Here is a 17,056-nt window from a genome sequence, read left to right as displayed (position 1 = left end):
TACAAGCTTTAACTAAATGTATAAAGTACTGTTCTCTGCAACATTTGTCAATAAACAAACATAAAGCAGATAAATTAAACATTAATGAGCACATTTTTGAAGAATACATGTCTTAATATAATGTTGGAACTGTATGTAAAATGTATAAAGTACTACTCTCTAAACAAACATAAAGCAGATAACTTAAACATTTAAAAGCATATTTAAATAATAACTGTCTAAATATACGACTGAAGATGCTCTACAAGCTTTAATTAAATGTACTTTTATCTGCAACATTTGTCAATAAACAAACATAAAGCAGATAAATTAAACATTTAAGGGCATATTTAAAAACTGTCTAAATGTAAGACTGAAGATGCTCTACAAGCTTTAATTAAATGTACTTTTAACTGCAATATTTGTCAATAAACAAACCTAAAGCAGATAAACATTTAAGAGCATATATGTATCAGTCAGTGTTTCATCAACAAAACCTTGATGAAAAATGTAAAAATAAGGCAGATTTTTCTTGTCTTTTTGTTTTTTTTGCACAAAAACAATACATTTATTCAAGTGTTCTCCAGCACAAGTACATACGGAGCCTTTTTATCTTCTCTCTGGACACTAAACATAAGTATGAGGGGTTCAAAGTGGAGAATGACTGCTACATTTGCTTTATGAACTGCTCTTGAAACAAAAGAAAAAAAACAAAACAAAACAGGAGAGTCACGCCGAGCGTCAACAGTGTCACTGGATATCAAATGATTGACCTGCATTGAACAGTGAAATAAAAATGAAATGTTGTTTCTGATTCACGAAAAAAAACAAAAAAAAAAACAACCCAAAGCATCAGTTCAAAAACAACATGGAGAATATTACAGCATGGAATGTAGGATTAAGAAGCGATGCCTATTAAGCGTACATTATGCTACAGTAAAAGTTACCAATTTTTTTTTTTTCCTCACACGATTTTCCCCACAGATAAGCACCAACTACAGCAATCTCTAGTCTAAAACAATATAGGAAACCTTTCATTATTTGTTATCCTTTACTTATTTTTTTTTTGTTTTTTTCAAGTACAAAGTTAAAATGCCTTTGTTAATATATATTTATATGAGTGAAATAATAGTTATTTTTTTAACCATGACTACATGGAAACTTAAAAACAGTCGTCGTTGTCTCTTCCAATCAATCCAATTTTTTTTTTCGTTGAAATTGTTTAGCACCATCGGAAAAAAAGCACCTACAATACGAAATCTTACAAAAGAAAGGGAAGTAATTAAGCGTGTAGGGCTGTGCAGTGAAGTCCAGACCGCCTCGTTTCGCAGCAAGTTTTTGAATCAAATTTTGATTTGTATTCTTCCTTTTTTTTTCTTCTTTCAAACGTGATGATATATATATATTAGCAAAGAATTATATTTGTACATCTCATACGTTAAAAAAAAGGAAAACAGCAACCGGAAAAAACTCTATGTACAAATTGTACAAACATGGGGAGGGAAGTAGGGGGGGGAGATAAAATATCACAAAGCAATTAATTCTGTGCATGGACAAGAAATTTATAGCAATAAGGTCACTTAAGAAATGAATTACATTAAGAAATTAAATTTCCCCAAAACAATTTCAATCTTAAATATGATATAAATCTGTTTTTTTTTCTACTCTTTGAGTGCCGACGTCTCCCGTCAAACACTGTGTCAGTTTTTCGTTTTGACAAACCGCAGCCTAAATCCTCCGCATTTTTAGCTTAACAGGTTTTTATTTTTACAATCAGGAGAATTTAGTTTGCAATCCAAATTTTGGATCAGAACTCTGTAGAATTTGCCAACATGACGACTACGATTGAACGGGAGGGTGGTGGTGGTGGGGGGAGCTGTCCTTCATAAGGGACAAACACGTAGTATGCAAAAGCACACAACGTAGTTTCTCTTTGACTCTCGGACTGACCTTTTTTTTTACAATCTTTAACAAACGAAGAAGACATTTCCATAAATGTGGGTGGAAACGCACCGGCGCTGCGTCGCCGCTTTAAAGGTTCGTTGTGTGAGAAATGATGTGGTTAAAAATGTCATGTTAAGATTAGAAAATGTGTTAAATAGTTAAAAACTGACTTCACAACTACATTTTAAACTTACAGCCTTGGTTTACGTTGATGACGTTGTGTTTCGGAGACTCAAAAACGCAGCTCGGAGCACTTTGACACCCAGGGTTGCCAGAGAAGTTATTACCGCTTTTCCACTACATGGTCCCGGCACGCCTCGCCTCAGTACGGCTCGACTCTGCGCGGTTTGGGTTGGTTTTCCATTACAATATAGTACCTCCTCAAAGTGGGCGGAGTCATCACAGCACGGCTGCATGAAACTGCCGTGACTTCAGCTTATACGCGGCACAAGTTACCTTTTTTACCTGAAAATTCAAGGTATTAGCCTATGTAGTGTTTTATTTAGATGTCTTTGAGAAGGCATGTTGACTCCTTTTTTTTTTTTCTACTATACATATTGACTTAATGTTACAGAGAACTTTGATAAAAGTTGCTCATTGCTGTACAGCTGTGTTCCTCCACTGTGTCAATGTGATGACGTCAACACACGACTACGACTTTGACAGATAAGTCCATCGGAAATAATGAGAAGTCATTAATGACCTACGACACACACAAACTAGTGACTTGTAAAGCAGTTGTTTTCGATGTACTGAATCATTAGAATCAATTTATTAAAAATATTAGTTCAGTACGGGTCGTGATTTGGCTCATGATCGCAGTACTCAGCAGCGCTGTCGCTAAATACACCAGACTTCTCTGTTAAATACTGAGATTTTAGACATTTCCTTGCTAAATGTTGGAGATTAACGCATGTTTTCAGCATTTTTTAAGGCTTTTTAACTGATCTACAGTTCGGCATTGTTCGGTTTGATTCTTGAGTCGGACGTCGCGCGAACGCCTCTTCCAGTGACGGCACTCGGACCAATCAGTGGCCGGCAGTCTGACGACGTCACGCATAGTATCGGCTCAGCTCGCTTGGAACCTCGCCAGAGCAGGTGCTAAAAAAAAAAGGTACCAGGTAATATCGCTAATGGAAAAGCGGTGCCATACCGTGACGAGGCGAGTCGAGTCGTGCCGGGACCATGTAGTGGAAAAGCGGCATTAGTTTAGTTAGAATCCTCCAGTCACCATTTTGAGTTCTGATAGCAGAGCTGGTTTTGATCACACAGCTTTACCAATTTCACGTATTGCCCCTTTAAAGCAGTTAGCAGTATGGTCGATGGGGGGGGGGGGGAGTTGGGGTTTGCAAATGTCCATCCATCTACTGTACAATGAGTCAAATAACGTGAGTTTCACATATCAACAAAACCCATTCTGTCACTTCTATTGGCACAGCCCTACTGTATACAAAAGGTATTACACGAGGGTCGATCAGTTCACATCATAAAAACAAAACAAAACAAAAAAAAAAAAAATTCACAAAAAGTAAAGGAAAAAAAAAATGTCAAGAGAAAATAAAGTATACATATAAAAGTGCTTTATAATGTTGATAAAACAGCACAAAATTGCTATAAAAAAGGTAGAAGAACTTTGTGAAGCCGCACCATGTTGTTGAGGATTTGCACCTGACAGTTTTTTTGTTTCTTTTTTTTCAGTTTGGAGAGGTGAAGAAGAAGGAGGTGAAGAAGGAGTAGTAGGAGGAGGAGGAGGAGGAGCGTTACCTGGCCTGGTCACCCCTCCCTCCCCCCACAAAGCCACGCACCTTTACGAACAGTTGTACAGTAATGTCACTGGTCAGGGTGAAACTAGGAAAAAGTAGCTCACCGCAGACTTTGATCTTAAGATTCATATATATGTATATATTTCTTTCGAATGACAGAAAACATCATTTCCCATGTGGCTTTAGCTTCACTCTCTGTTTGTGCAGATCCAGGCCGCGAGCCTGAGCGGAGCAAGGCGGAGAGAAGTTTAAAACGAGCACCAGTACGATCTGTATAAAATCTGCAAAAATGCAGGAGGATCTTTTCTGTCGCTTCTGCGTTTCCTTTCTAGTGAACAACAAAAAAAGGGGCACAGAAGAAGAAGAAGAAGAGTTTTTCCTCTACGAGTAAAAACGTCAAGTTTTTTTTTTAGCAACAGGTTAAAGAGCGCTGTGTTGTCTAAAAGTTGTAGTGCCACATGGGTCATGACGTTTCGCACCATTCTGGAGCACCATGGTATTGTAACCATATTACAGTAGTACCTTTTATTACCTTCAGTTGTGTATAGAAACTGTAAACAAAGGAGGTATTTGTGATCTGGTGTTTTGGATTTCTCAGAGACACAGCTCTCCTGACACTGAGGAAACTCCCCTCTTCTCGTCACATCTCCGTGAGGCTCAGTAGCTGGAAGCATGGCTGCGCCGCCGCGGCTCGAATCAAAACGTTTCCACACCCTCTTCAATTAAAACCCCCACTTCTCTACCTTCCTGTTGGTTCCCCCCTCCCCCCCGTCACATTTTAGCGTACGCCTTTGTCACGTCTCCGTCTCAGTGTCTTGAGAAGAAAGCATAGTCTCAAGTATAGCTTGCACAAAACATATCAACAATACTTGATAACACTGCTAAAAAAGGTAAAACAACATATCAAAATTAAATAAGAATAAGAATTAAAATTCAAATACATGAAGTAATGTGAAATCTACGTCAATATTTTCCGCTTACAAATCATACCGGGGGTATAATTCGAGGATCGAGGCTCTTATTACTAGTCACAACAAAACAGCTGCATCTCTACACGAGTTTACCCTTTGCCGCTTACACACAGGCAAAGTAATCTTTGAGCGGTGCAAACAGGTGGCGGATCACCGGGACGCTCCACGACCTGCCCAGGAGCCTCTGCCTCGCCAGTCGGCTCATGTTGGACACGTCCGTGTAGTGGACTGGAAAACCAAAGATCCTGGCGGGAAGAAAACCAGCCAGGCCATGGTGTGCAAAAGCAACCAAGGAAGGGGGGGGGGGGAAGACACACGGAAGAGGAGAAGATACAGGAAAGATAATGTTGAGATTTTGACCTCAGATTAAAGCAGTGGACAGACATTTGAAGGATACAATACGCATACGAAACCCAAAATCCCGACACTAACCCAGGAACCTGTGTCGCGGTTGGAAAAGGCAGGTTCGCGACAAGCCCCGCACAACTCCCAGAGTTTGTCCTTTCAATCCAGATGCAGCCCTATGAGCTGTCGGTGCCACCAAAATTTTTTAAATTACCATTTAGTTAATATTTACAGAGCCCCAGACATGACATGGGTGAAAGAAAAATTATTTGTGCCACTAAATAGGTATAATTTATACAAATATTAATTTGTGGGCACAAAATACTAATTTGTGAACACAAAATCCTAATTCGTGGGCACAAAATACTAATCTGTGGCCAAAAAATATTAATTCGTGGGCACAAAATACTAATTTGTGGCCACAAAATATAAATTTTTGGGCACAAAATACTAATTTGTGAGCACAAACTACTAATTCGTGGGCACAAAATACTAATTTGTGCGCACAAAATATTAATTCATAAAATACTAATTATTTTTGTGCCCACGAGAATACCAATTCGTGGGCACTAAATACGAATTTGTGGCCACAAAATACTAATTCCTGGCCACAAAATACTAATTCGTGGGCACAAAATATAAATTTTTGGGCACAAAATACTAATTCGTGGACACAAACTATTAATTTTTGGGCACAAAATACCAATTTGTGGGCGCAAAATACTACTTCGTGGCCACAAAATACTAATTCTTGGCCACAAATATATTAAATTGTGGGCACAAAATACTACTCTGTTCCCACGAAATAGATAAAACGTACGCACAAAATATTTCTATCAGCCTGGCAATGCAAGGAATCGTTAATAGCAAGAGGCATTTAAACAGAATATTAAGAGCCAGGTTACTTTACAGGTAGCAACATAACCCCGCCTCTGCCTCGCTCAATGCATGCACGCTCATGTAGCAGGGGATACAAATCCTGTCGGGGATAACGACCTTGGCACAACACACTTGCATTGTCAGGCTTTTGAGAAAATATCTTTGTAACTCATTCCCAAGCTAAAACAAAACTCTATCACTGTCCATCACAAACCTTTAGCCCTCTCTGCCTGCTTTACTTGTACAGCTCTCCTGGTAATTCATGAGAATGGTATTAATGTTATTAATTTCGAGTACACATTATTCCTAATACTAATTAGTATTTTGTGGAGACGATTCTGAATTTTTTTTCCGCATGTTATGTCTGGGGCTCAAACTTTAAAAAACCAAACAAACTTTAAGCTTAAATAAGTTGAAGTTTGCTCATCAAGTCTCCTCTGTGTGCCTGTCATACGACGAGTGAGCAAAGGTTTGGCTACCGCTAGTTCAACAACATGGGGAGAGGAGGAAACATGGCTATGAATACTGATATTAGGGATATTACATTACATTACATAATTGCATTGCTTATTGACTTACAATAAGTGCATTTAAACATTTGGGTACAAACAAGAACTAGAAGTAAGTAAGTAAGTGCTTCAAGTAAGCCAAACTATAAAGTGCTAGTTTTAAAGTGGGATGTATAAGTGCTTTTTTTTTTTTTTGTCGTCGAGGTAGAGTCGAAAGAAATGTGTTTTTAGTCTAAAACTTAAATCATCTCCACAATGAGAGTTGAGGTTGTTTTGTTTTGTGAGAGAAAAGAGAAATGTTTCACTTTATTGTTAGGATCAGAGTGTGGATGATCATTTTTTCAACAATAACTTATGTAATTTAATTTGTTAAAGAATGTGGAAGCTGTAGCCATGGATTAATTTATTGTGTATTTATAAGTGTTTTAATAAATAGTGCAGTTTGTACCAGAACCGTGTATCGAACCGTGGGTCAAAAATGGTGATACAAAGTGAATGGTGACTTTGGTGTATCGTTACAGGCCTAGTTTACATACCGCTCCATCTCAGTGCACCACAGTATGTCCTCCTTCTCGTTCATGTAGACGGGGAAGTGCTGGTCCTTGCCCTGCTTGATGGAATTAGACCTGGTAGTGATGGTCCTCACCTTTCCAAACTGGACAAGACAAAGAATGAGAGAAAAAGTCCATCAAGGGATTTATTTGATATTTCACAGTATTGGAGATCGAATCACAGCAAACACTAAGTCGTTGAATAAGTTTGAAGTTACTAGACGTCTTAAAAGTGAGTGATTTTCAGTCTTTTACCTCCTGCTGCCACTGGGTGTCACTAGTGTGCAAATACTGTGGATTCCAACACTTTTTACTCAATGTTTACCTATTATATATCTGATAAACAGGCAGAAAATAATACCTAATATGGCTATACTTTTAAATGTGATAATCTAGGAAAACTGTCAGCCTTAAACCTTATTTATTTTATATATACTTATGGACTTCACTCAAGATTTCAGTGAATTTACTTAATTTAGTGACGTTTCTACAACTTTGAGATAGCAAGTTTAATTGAATTCAGTACACTGTGTATTAGTGATGGAAAAAATATACCATTTTATCACTTATTGGGATTAAAAGCACTTGCAATAAGTTAATCATGTTGAATTTCTGTTATCATGTTAATTGTGAATGAAGAAAAAACATCAACATTTCACACAAGTGACTTCCTACAGTCCTTGTGATTAACTTTTTAATGTGCCACAATGGGGATCTGTGTTAATTCATTAATTCATTCATTCATTGACTGTGATTGTATTTAATTAAATATTTTTTTTATCTGATTCTATAAGTAATATTCTATCACATTAAAAGTGATGGAATTGTGTTATAAACAAGAAGAATGATGTTTTATAGCAAATTATTCAGCCATTAAGCAATTTTTGTGAAGGAAATAGTCAGAATTCCAGCACCTTGCAGCTGTGGTATGAATATATACAAACTCAAAAAAGATTATCTCACTCTTTCCATCACTTTAAAAGCAATGGAATTTCACCATAAACAACCAAAATTATGTTTTAAAGCAAATTATTCAGCCATTGAGGAATTTTTTGTTAAGGAAATACAGCATTTGTAAGCACTTTAACCAAAATTCAAGCGCTTTTCAAGCACTTGAAGGCTATTTTCAAAGCTTTTCCAGCACCTTGCAGCTGTGGTATGAATATACACAAACTCAAAAAAGATTATCTCACTCTTTCCATCACTTTAAAAGTGGTGGAATTTCACCATAAACAACCAAAATTATGTTTGAAAGCAAATTATTCAGCCATTGAGGATTTTTTTTGTGAAGGAAATACAGCATTTTTAAGCACTTAATAAAAACAAACCTTGAAAGCACAACATTATAATTCAAGCATTTTCAAGGATTTCCAGCACCCATAAAGAACCCTAAGTTACAAAACCAAAAACCTGCAGTATCTTCACTGCCCACCAGGGGGCCTCAGGTGCCACACCACATTTTCTGTTTCGTAAAACATTAATGGTTTCCATATTCAACAGCACCTCACATATCTAACTCATGTTTCTCTTTTTATTAAATCATCCAGATCCTTTGAGGGTTGTGAGAGCCAATCCCAGGTGACGCTAATTTAACCTAACCCTAATCTGCATGACTTTGGACTGTACGGGGGGGAATTTGGACTAAAACAAAAAATACCAAAACACAAACACAAGAGTAAACATGAAAAAGGCCACGTTTCAACAGCTATCGGAGTCAAGACACCTTCTCGCTGTGAGGCATCGGTGCTAACCAGACAAAAACAACAGGACGTCCTCAGGTTTGGACAGGTGCTGACATTTCACCAGGTGACGCACTCACTTCTGTCAAACTACATTTGGAGCATCACGTTAAGTACCTTCGCTGTCCTGCCGTGTTCTAAACAGTCCTGGAGGTCGAGCCTGTCATTGCACATCGCTGTCAAAGGCCTGAAGAAGAATAAAAAAAATAAAAAATAACATCAGTTTCACACAGCTTATTATTTAGACCCCCATGGTTCTCAAACTGTGGTATGTAAGCTTCCTCTGGTACATGGAGGAAAACCCAGGGTGTGTGATCAGAGTGAAGCTGAGGAAAGTGTGTAGAAAATGACACAAATAACACAAATAAATCACAATAAAATAAATAATTAGAACTACAGTCACTTTATCTGTCACTATTTTAGCAAATTATCTATATCAAATTCTCATAATTATGATAATGGTGCTACTTCAAGAGCTCAATATTTTCTACTTCGTATACTAAGTCTGAGAACCACTGATTCCTGAAACGATGTTTCACACATTTGCACGTTTCCTTTACTAAAAAAAAAGCTTTCACTATTAAAAGGTCCAGTGTAGAGCTGAAACAATGAATCGATTAATCAATTATTAATTCAATTACTAAATTATTCGTCAACTATTTTGATTGAAACACGATTTCTGATTGTTTTAGCATCTTAAATGGGAATATTTTATGGTTTTCTTTGGACAAAAAAGGACATTCAAGAACATCATCATTTCCAGGTTTGACAAACACTGATCAACGTTTTCTGACATTTCATGGACCAATGGAGAAAATAATCAACAGATTAAATCGATTGTGAAAATGATCGTGAGTTGCAGCTCTAGACCAGTGTGTGAAACGTTGGCGAAATTGAAGAGAAAATAATTATACCGCCACATGGCAGATTTAAGGTGCTGCACAAAAACATTCAGAAACAGAGAAAGAATTAAAAGAAATTGACACAAAATTGAAAAATACAATCAAGAAAATAAAAAATGAGCATACAAGTTGTAATAATAATAATAATGGTAAAGTGTACAATCACCTGAAGGGTGAGGAGAACAATATTTAGCGACAACATACATATTCAGCAATAAATGCTGTACCTATAAGACCTTAAAGGGAATACTCCTAATCCTTATAGCTGTCTTTTTCCCACTAAGAATGTTTATTATAATAAAAACGACTCCATTTGGAGACAAAATTATCCATTTGGTTGTTGTTTGTAGGGCTGTTGTGCCAAATTGAGTGTCCGCCTGGTGATATCCTGACTAAAACCTTTGTGCAGGCTTTGCCCTTTGCTCAAATTCTATCACATTTAGTATATTTGTAGTCAAGGAGTTGCTGAAGGGGATCAAGAAGACAGACAACAGACACAATATTTCTATTACTGGTTATAGATTCTCTGAGGTCCCGAGATGTATTTAGACACCAAGAACATGCATATGGAGCTTAATATTGTGAAGCATTCATATGTCTTTTAGGCATCAGGGCTTAACAGGTGAAAAGGTTGACAACATTGATGTTTTTTTTATAGATATATATATTTTCCAAGTTACCTTTCAGCAGAAAACAGACAGAATATTCTTATTTAGTCATATATTCCTTGGATATGGAGGGGCTGTTTTTTTCCACTGTGTATGTCAAAGGCTGCTGCTGCCCTCACCATTCACACACCAACCTGTTCATGCCAGGAAGGTTACCCCAGAAGTAGCGGGCGCGGTGGGCAGCGGACACCTCCTTAGCGTCGATCATCACTGGGTTACACTGGAAACAAACAGATACCAGTTAGAGAGAGAAACCATGGCAACAAGCTTGTTTATGCCTCTCTTTACATTATATGTGAGGAATCTTGAGTGAGCGTTTTTTAGGAAGAAAAATCACTTTGGCATCACCTTCAGTACATTTTACACGGTATCCGATCATTTCAAAATGAAAAATATTCCTAAAGCGAAAAGCCGACGTGGGTCTTTTATCTACGTTTAAGCACATTAAAGTGCTACATGAAGATTAAGAGGCCAACTTTCCTTTCTAATGGCCTGTGTCTACACTTAGCGCCACCAGGGGGCATTCATAATCCATCCCACACTGCGTTCGGTGAAGACGCTGACCTCCAAAAAGCGGGAGATGTCCCTCTTATCGCTCACGCCCATGGCAACCACGTTTTCAAAGAGCCAGAAGAAAGGCCGGTGGTCCCCCTCCTTTGGCCGCGCCTCGTGCAGCAGCCTGTAAAACTCGAAGAACAGGCGACCCGTGCCCTCTGTGGGACACAAACGGCCCGTTAAACAACACTGAAGTGTAGTAAAGGACACACACTGGCGACGTTTAAGGGATTTTTTTTGTGCGGACGTACCAAAAAGACCTTTCCTGGCAGGATTGACTATAGAAAGGTCGTTGCACGGGCTTCCTCCTATAACTAGGTCAAAAGGACCCCACTCCTGTATCTGTGCGGAGATAAGATACAGAGTGAGAAACAGGGAGATAAAGACAGAGGCAGTGCAGATAACAATATGTGGTAACACCGAGGGGGAACTTGAGCTGGATTTCATACTGTGTTTATTAAAAACGAAGCAATTAAAGTGGAATCTCGTGGCGAGGTCGCATATTGAAACCACATTGAAGCACCCCCTCCTCCACACTCCACCCTTTTACAAGCACACAGGAGAACCTGCCACAGCCTCTCTACAGCTAGTGTGTGCTTTGTCTGCTGTGGGCTGTCGTGGAAATCAAGGTTGTTATTATTATAGTTAACGGAAGAAAACACTGAAACTGAATTGTGTGTTTATAAAACTGACTCAAATGAACTGAAATTGTAGTGAAAATGTGCTTCGTTTTCGTCTTTGTAAATTAATTTCATACATAGTCCGTTTGGGTTCATGTGAAGTGTGTTTCTTTTGTTTTTAGACAGCATTTTCATTCATTCGTAATAAAATGCTTTTAATTTGTCATTGTAAACAAGGCTAACATTTGTTAAGTAGTTAATTGGGTTGAGTTGGTTCAACTAAGTGAATCTTTTATTGTGTTTTTTAATTTCGCTCATGTTTTTCCTCAGATTGACCTCCTGAGAATCCTCAAACAATGTGATGTGTCTCATGAGGGTTATTCATTATAATTATTTACGTTATGTTTATGTGTGTCTTTAGTCTAGACTTTAGACTTTTTTACCTAAGTGCACACTTACTATATCCAACCTCCAGCAGTATGATGCACATTTTCTTGTAGACCGTTATATTTGATTCAGGGATGGTTGTTCATTTGTCCTAATAAACCTTCACCTGGCATCTTTTGCTGGGTTTTTTTTATGACAATACACACAGATAAAAGCTAATAAAAAAGAGGGAAACATCCAGTGAGCAGGACAAAAACACCTCATAGATGTCAGAGGTCAGAGGAGAATAACCAGACTGGTGTGAAACGATGAGAAACAGTAACTCAAACCGCCGCTCATTAAAACAAGGTTTGCCCGTTGGAGCAGATGTTCTTCAGCAGCAGAAGAGCAAAACAAACACTGCTCCTCCTAATATAGAGGCTATAATGTGAGTGTAGATTAGGATAAAGCCGCATAAATGAGGTTTCGGGCCTTCACACATGTTATTGTAGGACTTGTTTGGCTGTCAAGTGAAACGTTTTTAATTATAGCTTCGTATTTCGTATGATCATAGGTGACAGGTCTTTTTACTCAGCGTCGGGCCTTTCTTCAGATCTCGTGTCAGCTTTAGCGCTCAGCAGAATAACACCGACGTGTCACAGTCAGACCACTCCCCTCAATAAAGGAAACGCGGTCGCTCGACTTACGTGTTTGCGCGTGACGTTCCTCACGTCGCCGACGTACATGATGCGACCCTGATGCCGGACGATGCCCACAGTGATGGAGTCTTCACACACTTCGGAGGCTATGTAACGATCGACGTGGATGCCAAGCTCTTTCAGCACCAGCAGCCCTGAACAAGACGGGAAGCAAGGTCAGTGCACAGGGGGAATGAAAACAAAAAAACAAGCAGAGAAAGTCCACTTATGCTGCTTTTCCACTACATGGTCCCAGCACGACTCGACTCGACTGGCCTCAGCTTATCCATTAGCGATAGTACCTGGTACTTTTTTTTAGTACCTGCTCAGGCAAGGTTCCAAATGAGCTGAGCTGATACTATGCGTGACGTCAGACTGCCGGCCACTGATTGGTCCGAGTGTCGTTACTGGAAGAGTCATGAGCAAGACGTCCGACACAAGAATCAAACGCTGAACAAACTGAACAATGCTGAACTGTAGAACCGTTGAAGAGGAGTCTGGTGTATTTAGGGACAGCACTGCTGAAAGGCTGCAATCGTGAGCGACGAGCAGCGTCACAACCCCCGTTCAGTGACCGTGCCGGTCATGCAGGAAGTACTGAACTCATCTTTTTAATGAAATGATTCTAATTATTCAGTACATCGATAACAACTGCTTTACAAGTCACTAGTTTGTGTGTGTGTCGCATGTAAAACAAAGTCATAGCAGTTTCATGCAGCCGTGCAGTGATGACTCCGCCCACATTGAGGAGGTACTATATTGTAATGGAAAAAAACAAACAAACCGAGGCGAGACGGTACTATGTTGTGGAAAAGCACCATTAGACTGATGTACAGCTCTGTCGCTGTCTCTGACTTAAATAAAATAAGAATGGGTTTTGAGCAGCGCCCCAGTGAGGAGACATGAAGTAATGACGCCCGGTGAGTGAACCTGGCAGGAACTGTTTACTTTAGAGCGCCTACATTTGTTAATTAAAACATCGATATTTGCCTTCTCATATAGATAAAAAGGATGACGACATATGACTAAATCCATATTAAAATATTGAGTTGCACGATAATCTCCAACGGGTCGGGCAAAGTCCGCTGCAGACTTTACACAGGAGGCAGATTTATTCCCAATTAGATCATTTACTCTCTCATCTTCCTCACATATACAGTCATGAGATTATAGTTTGGTGTCATTTTGGGAAGTTTTGTGTTTACAGAAAACTTTTAAAGAAAAAAATAAAGGAATCCACATCGTTTCTATGTGGATAATACTTTTTCTTTGTCTGACCTGTTGCTATGCCGTCAAATAGCGACAGGACACGTATGGGCTTCCTCTTCTCCGCCATGACTGGGGGGTAAAGCTTTGGTGAATCCTGAAACACAACGGAGAGTGAAATTAGAGGTACGGGAGAAGAAAATGGTCAACATTGACACACTTAGCGGCTAAAGGCGCGTCACTTACGAAATCCTGGTCATGATTATTTGCAAAGAAGTGCTGGAGACGACAGGGCCAGTCAGTGCGACGCTCCAACAGACCAAGCGCGCCCTCCTTACCGCACATGTAGCAGTTCCACGGATCCTCTTTGATGGCGGCGTGTGCTGCTCCCTGGCCGACGAGGAGGTCGACACACTCCACACAGAAACACCTGAACAAAGAGAGAGGCAGCAGATCCTATTATCTGTGCAGACACATGTGTAAAGCATGGAAAAACACATATAAGTAGTTAAAATGTGTAAAACTTGATTGTTTGATATGTTGTTTTTCATTAACTCAGACGCAAGGTTATTATAGTTAACGAAAACTAACGAAATAACGAAAACTAAAATTGAAAAGACCTTTTTCGTTAACTGAAAGAAAAATTTAAAACGAGAGAAAAAAATGATGTAAACTGAATTTTTGGGTTCATATGAAGTGTATTTATGTTTTACAAGGTGTCATAAAATAATTTCTAGATCTTGAGATCATGTTGTTCTAATGTAAGCTGCGATGCACACGTGTAAATGGTAAACTTAATATGTTTTGTGAAAAGATACTGCATTAAATGTAATACAAAGGGTAATAATTGAGATTAGACCCTGAATTAAATTGAGTTTGACACCCCTGATGTAGGCTATAGTCGATAAATCTGCACAAACTTCAACTATGCAATGTTTTAGAAACTAAGATTGTTCATCGCAGCTGCAGTAACCTCACAGAAGTGTCTAATGCAAGCAGAGAATATCTCCGACTTTATACTTAAACGTAGACAGCGCGATAAACAACTTCATCATTGTTGCTTCTCCATCAAAAGTCAGAAACAGGCCACGCAGTTGCAGCACCAGTCTTTGCTTTACTCCCGCAGGGGCCTAGTTTAAACTGTTTTGAATGGGAGACGGCGAGTTTTCATCCAAATGTCATCATCGACAGAGCAAACCATTGTTTACAGACTGTACCAGCGTCAGTCTAACAATGCTCAATCTGTTTTCAGTGGTATTCTTTAGATCTTAATCTTAATAGTCTGGCTGTGTGAGGATTTCTCTTCAGACTCCCCCCAACTCACATACAACCACAATTAATATAATATTTGTGATCAGCTGTGTCTCCGCAATTATTTATAGTAGGTTGTCACATAGTGACGGGACAATATACAATATTATCTCTAAATGTGATTAAAAGCACAAGTTGAATTTCTCTTATTGTGTTGATCATGAATGAAGAAAAACAAAATCCCTTCTAGCCACAATGGGGACAGCTGTGCCTTTCCTCATGACTTATTATTTATTTATTCATTAATTCATTCATTCATTGTCTGTGATTGTATTGAATTACAAATAAATCTTTCACTAAAACATACAGTATATATCCCATCTGCGATGTCTCAGACCACAAAAATTATATTAAAACCCTTTTTTTCAGTTATCACATGACAAATGTTAGGGCCAGGATAATTGCGACATAAAATTTTAAAATCGCCCCATGCCTACTGTATAATGTTAGAGTGTTTGGAAGCTTAATTATTGTAATTACCATGGTTTCAAGCATTTTTAGGGCTATATTTAATGCTTTTTTACAACTGTGGTATGAATACACACACATATATACTGTATATATACTCAAAAAGATTGTTTTGCTATTTCTATGACATTAAAAGCGATGGAATTTTGCCATAAACAACCAACATTATGTTTTACAGGAAATACAGTCAGTATATCAAGCATTTTTAAGCACTTTATCCAAAATTCAAGCACTTCTCAAGCACTTGAAGTCTATTTTCTAATGCTTTTCCAGCACCTTGCAGCTGTGGTATGAATATATACAAACTCAAAAAGATTATTTCACTCTTTCCATCACATTAAAAGAGACGGAATTTCGCCATAAACAACCCAAAATTGTCATACCGAAATACTGTATTTCAAGCATTTGTTAAGCACTTCATCCAAAATACAAGCACATTAAAATTTGATTTTACACTAAAAAGCATGGATCAGCCCTGTCCCGCAAAAACAACTACAACATTCGACTTTATGGCGTTGATCACGTCTTGTGGAATAAAAGATGCTTGAAAATAACACATGATTTACATGACCCCTCCCCCCCCCCGTGACACAGCAGAAACCCAGCAGGAGACTCACCGACAACAGTTGTTGTTTCCACACATGAGCACCTCTCGTCCCCCGCAGCAGATCGTGCAGTATGACTGATAACCATCATCGTCGTATTGATATGCACATTCTAGGAAGCAGTTCTGCGAGGAACAACATGATTTCACAGGGTCACATCTGGTGCCGGCGCTTGAAATATGTTCAGTTTAGGATCAACTTGGAAAGGAAGTGTGAGTCGAGTTGACCTTTAGCTCAACTTACCTTACAGCTCTGGCACATTCCTCCAGCAAACAGTGGGTGCTCCAGGCCAACATTCAGACTTCCACAGGAGATACAGATGTCTGCAGAAAACGAAGTGCAATAATGTCAGAGTTGCACAGGCAGAGGTCAGAGAGGTGTGAACACGCTGCTGCTACACATTTCAATTAAATTATTTAAACAGCTGTGACACGGGTCTAGACCGACTGAGTATGTTTGGAGAGGAAAAAAAACACTCAAGAGAGTCAGGAGTCTGGCATCCCAGAAATGTTACTCCTTTCTCTTTGTTCTCTTATTGTTTGATTGACTCAGATGCACACAGGCCTCACTTTGCTTGTCAACAACAAGGCCAAGTACAAAGCGTCTGGGTGTTCATCCCAGGAGAGGCCCCCTAGCGCTGCCGCAAGCCACAGCACACAGAGGACACAGCACTTACCTTCTATGCTGCGGCACTTTTGTCTCACTTCATGAACAAGCCGCTCTGGAAATATGAAAAAAAAAAGAAAGGTTGAGCAGGATGAAGACTCAAAATCAAAACAAAATCAGGACGATTAAATAGCCTTAAATAGTCTTTACAACACAATCTCTGCTTTAACGTCAGACTAACAGTTCATCTTTGTAATTAAAAGAAGCAAAAACAAAAACGGGATTCACAAAGACGGAACTGAAAATAATTGTGATTCAACTGTTAATAATGTACATCCAAAACTAGATTAGTATCAACTGATCGAGAATGT

At 38.8% G+C, this 17,056-nt stretch overlaps 1 protein-coding gene across 5 annotated transcripts in view; it reads right to left on the bottom strand.

The window, feature by feature from the left end:
• Positions 1-640: 640 nt before the first annotated feature.
• Positions 641-17,056, bottom strand: part of LOC131444301 (DNA (cytosine-5)-methyltransferase 3A-like) — a 56,465-nt gene continuing 40,049 nt past the window's right edge. For 3 of the 5 annotated variants that reach the window (XM_058614492.1, XM_058614494.1, XM_058614496.1), the window contains 12 exons: positions 16,756-16,800; positions 16,323-16,402; positions 16,092-16,204; positions 13,942-14,125; positions 13,768-13,852; positions 12,499-12,644; positions 11,057-11,147; positions 10,815-10,963; positions 10,370-10,470; positions 8,798-8,867; positions 6,927-7,045; positions 641-4,902 (listed from right to left, as the gene is read on the bottom strand). In XM_058614492.1, the coding sequence (XP_058470475.1) occupies positions 4,761-4,902; positions 6,927-7,045; positions 8,798-8,867; positions 10,370-10,470; positions 10,815-10,963; positions 11,057-11,147; positions 12,499-12,644; positions 13,768-13,852; positions 13,942-14,125; positions 16,092-16,204; positions 16,323-16,402; positions 16,756-16,800 (1,325 nt within the window). In that variant the 3' untranslated portion in view covers positions 641-4,760. The remainder of the gene's footprint in view (positions 4,903-6,926; positions 7,046-8,797; positions 8,868-10,369; positions 10,471-10,814; positions 10,964-11,056; positions 11,148-12,498; positions 12,645-13,767; positions 13,853-13,941; positions 14,126-16,091; positions 16,205-16,322; positions 16,403-16,755; positions 16,801-17,056) is intronic. The other 2 variants (XM_058614493.1, XM_058614495.1) reach the window with 1 other exon arrangement.

Source organism: Solea solea, chromosome 18 (genome assembly GCF_958295425.1).
Source record: "Solea solea chromosome 18, fSolSol10.1, whole genome shotgun sequence".
NCBI lineage: Eukaryota > Metazoa > Chordata > Actinopteri > Pleuronectiformes > Soleidae > Solea > Solea solea.
Note: the sequence above shows the minus strand (reverse complement) of the source record. Positions and strands in the feature narration are given on the sequence as shown.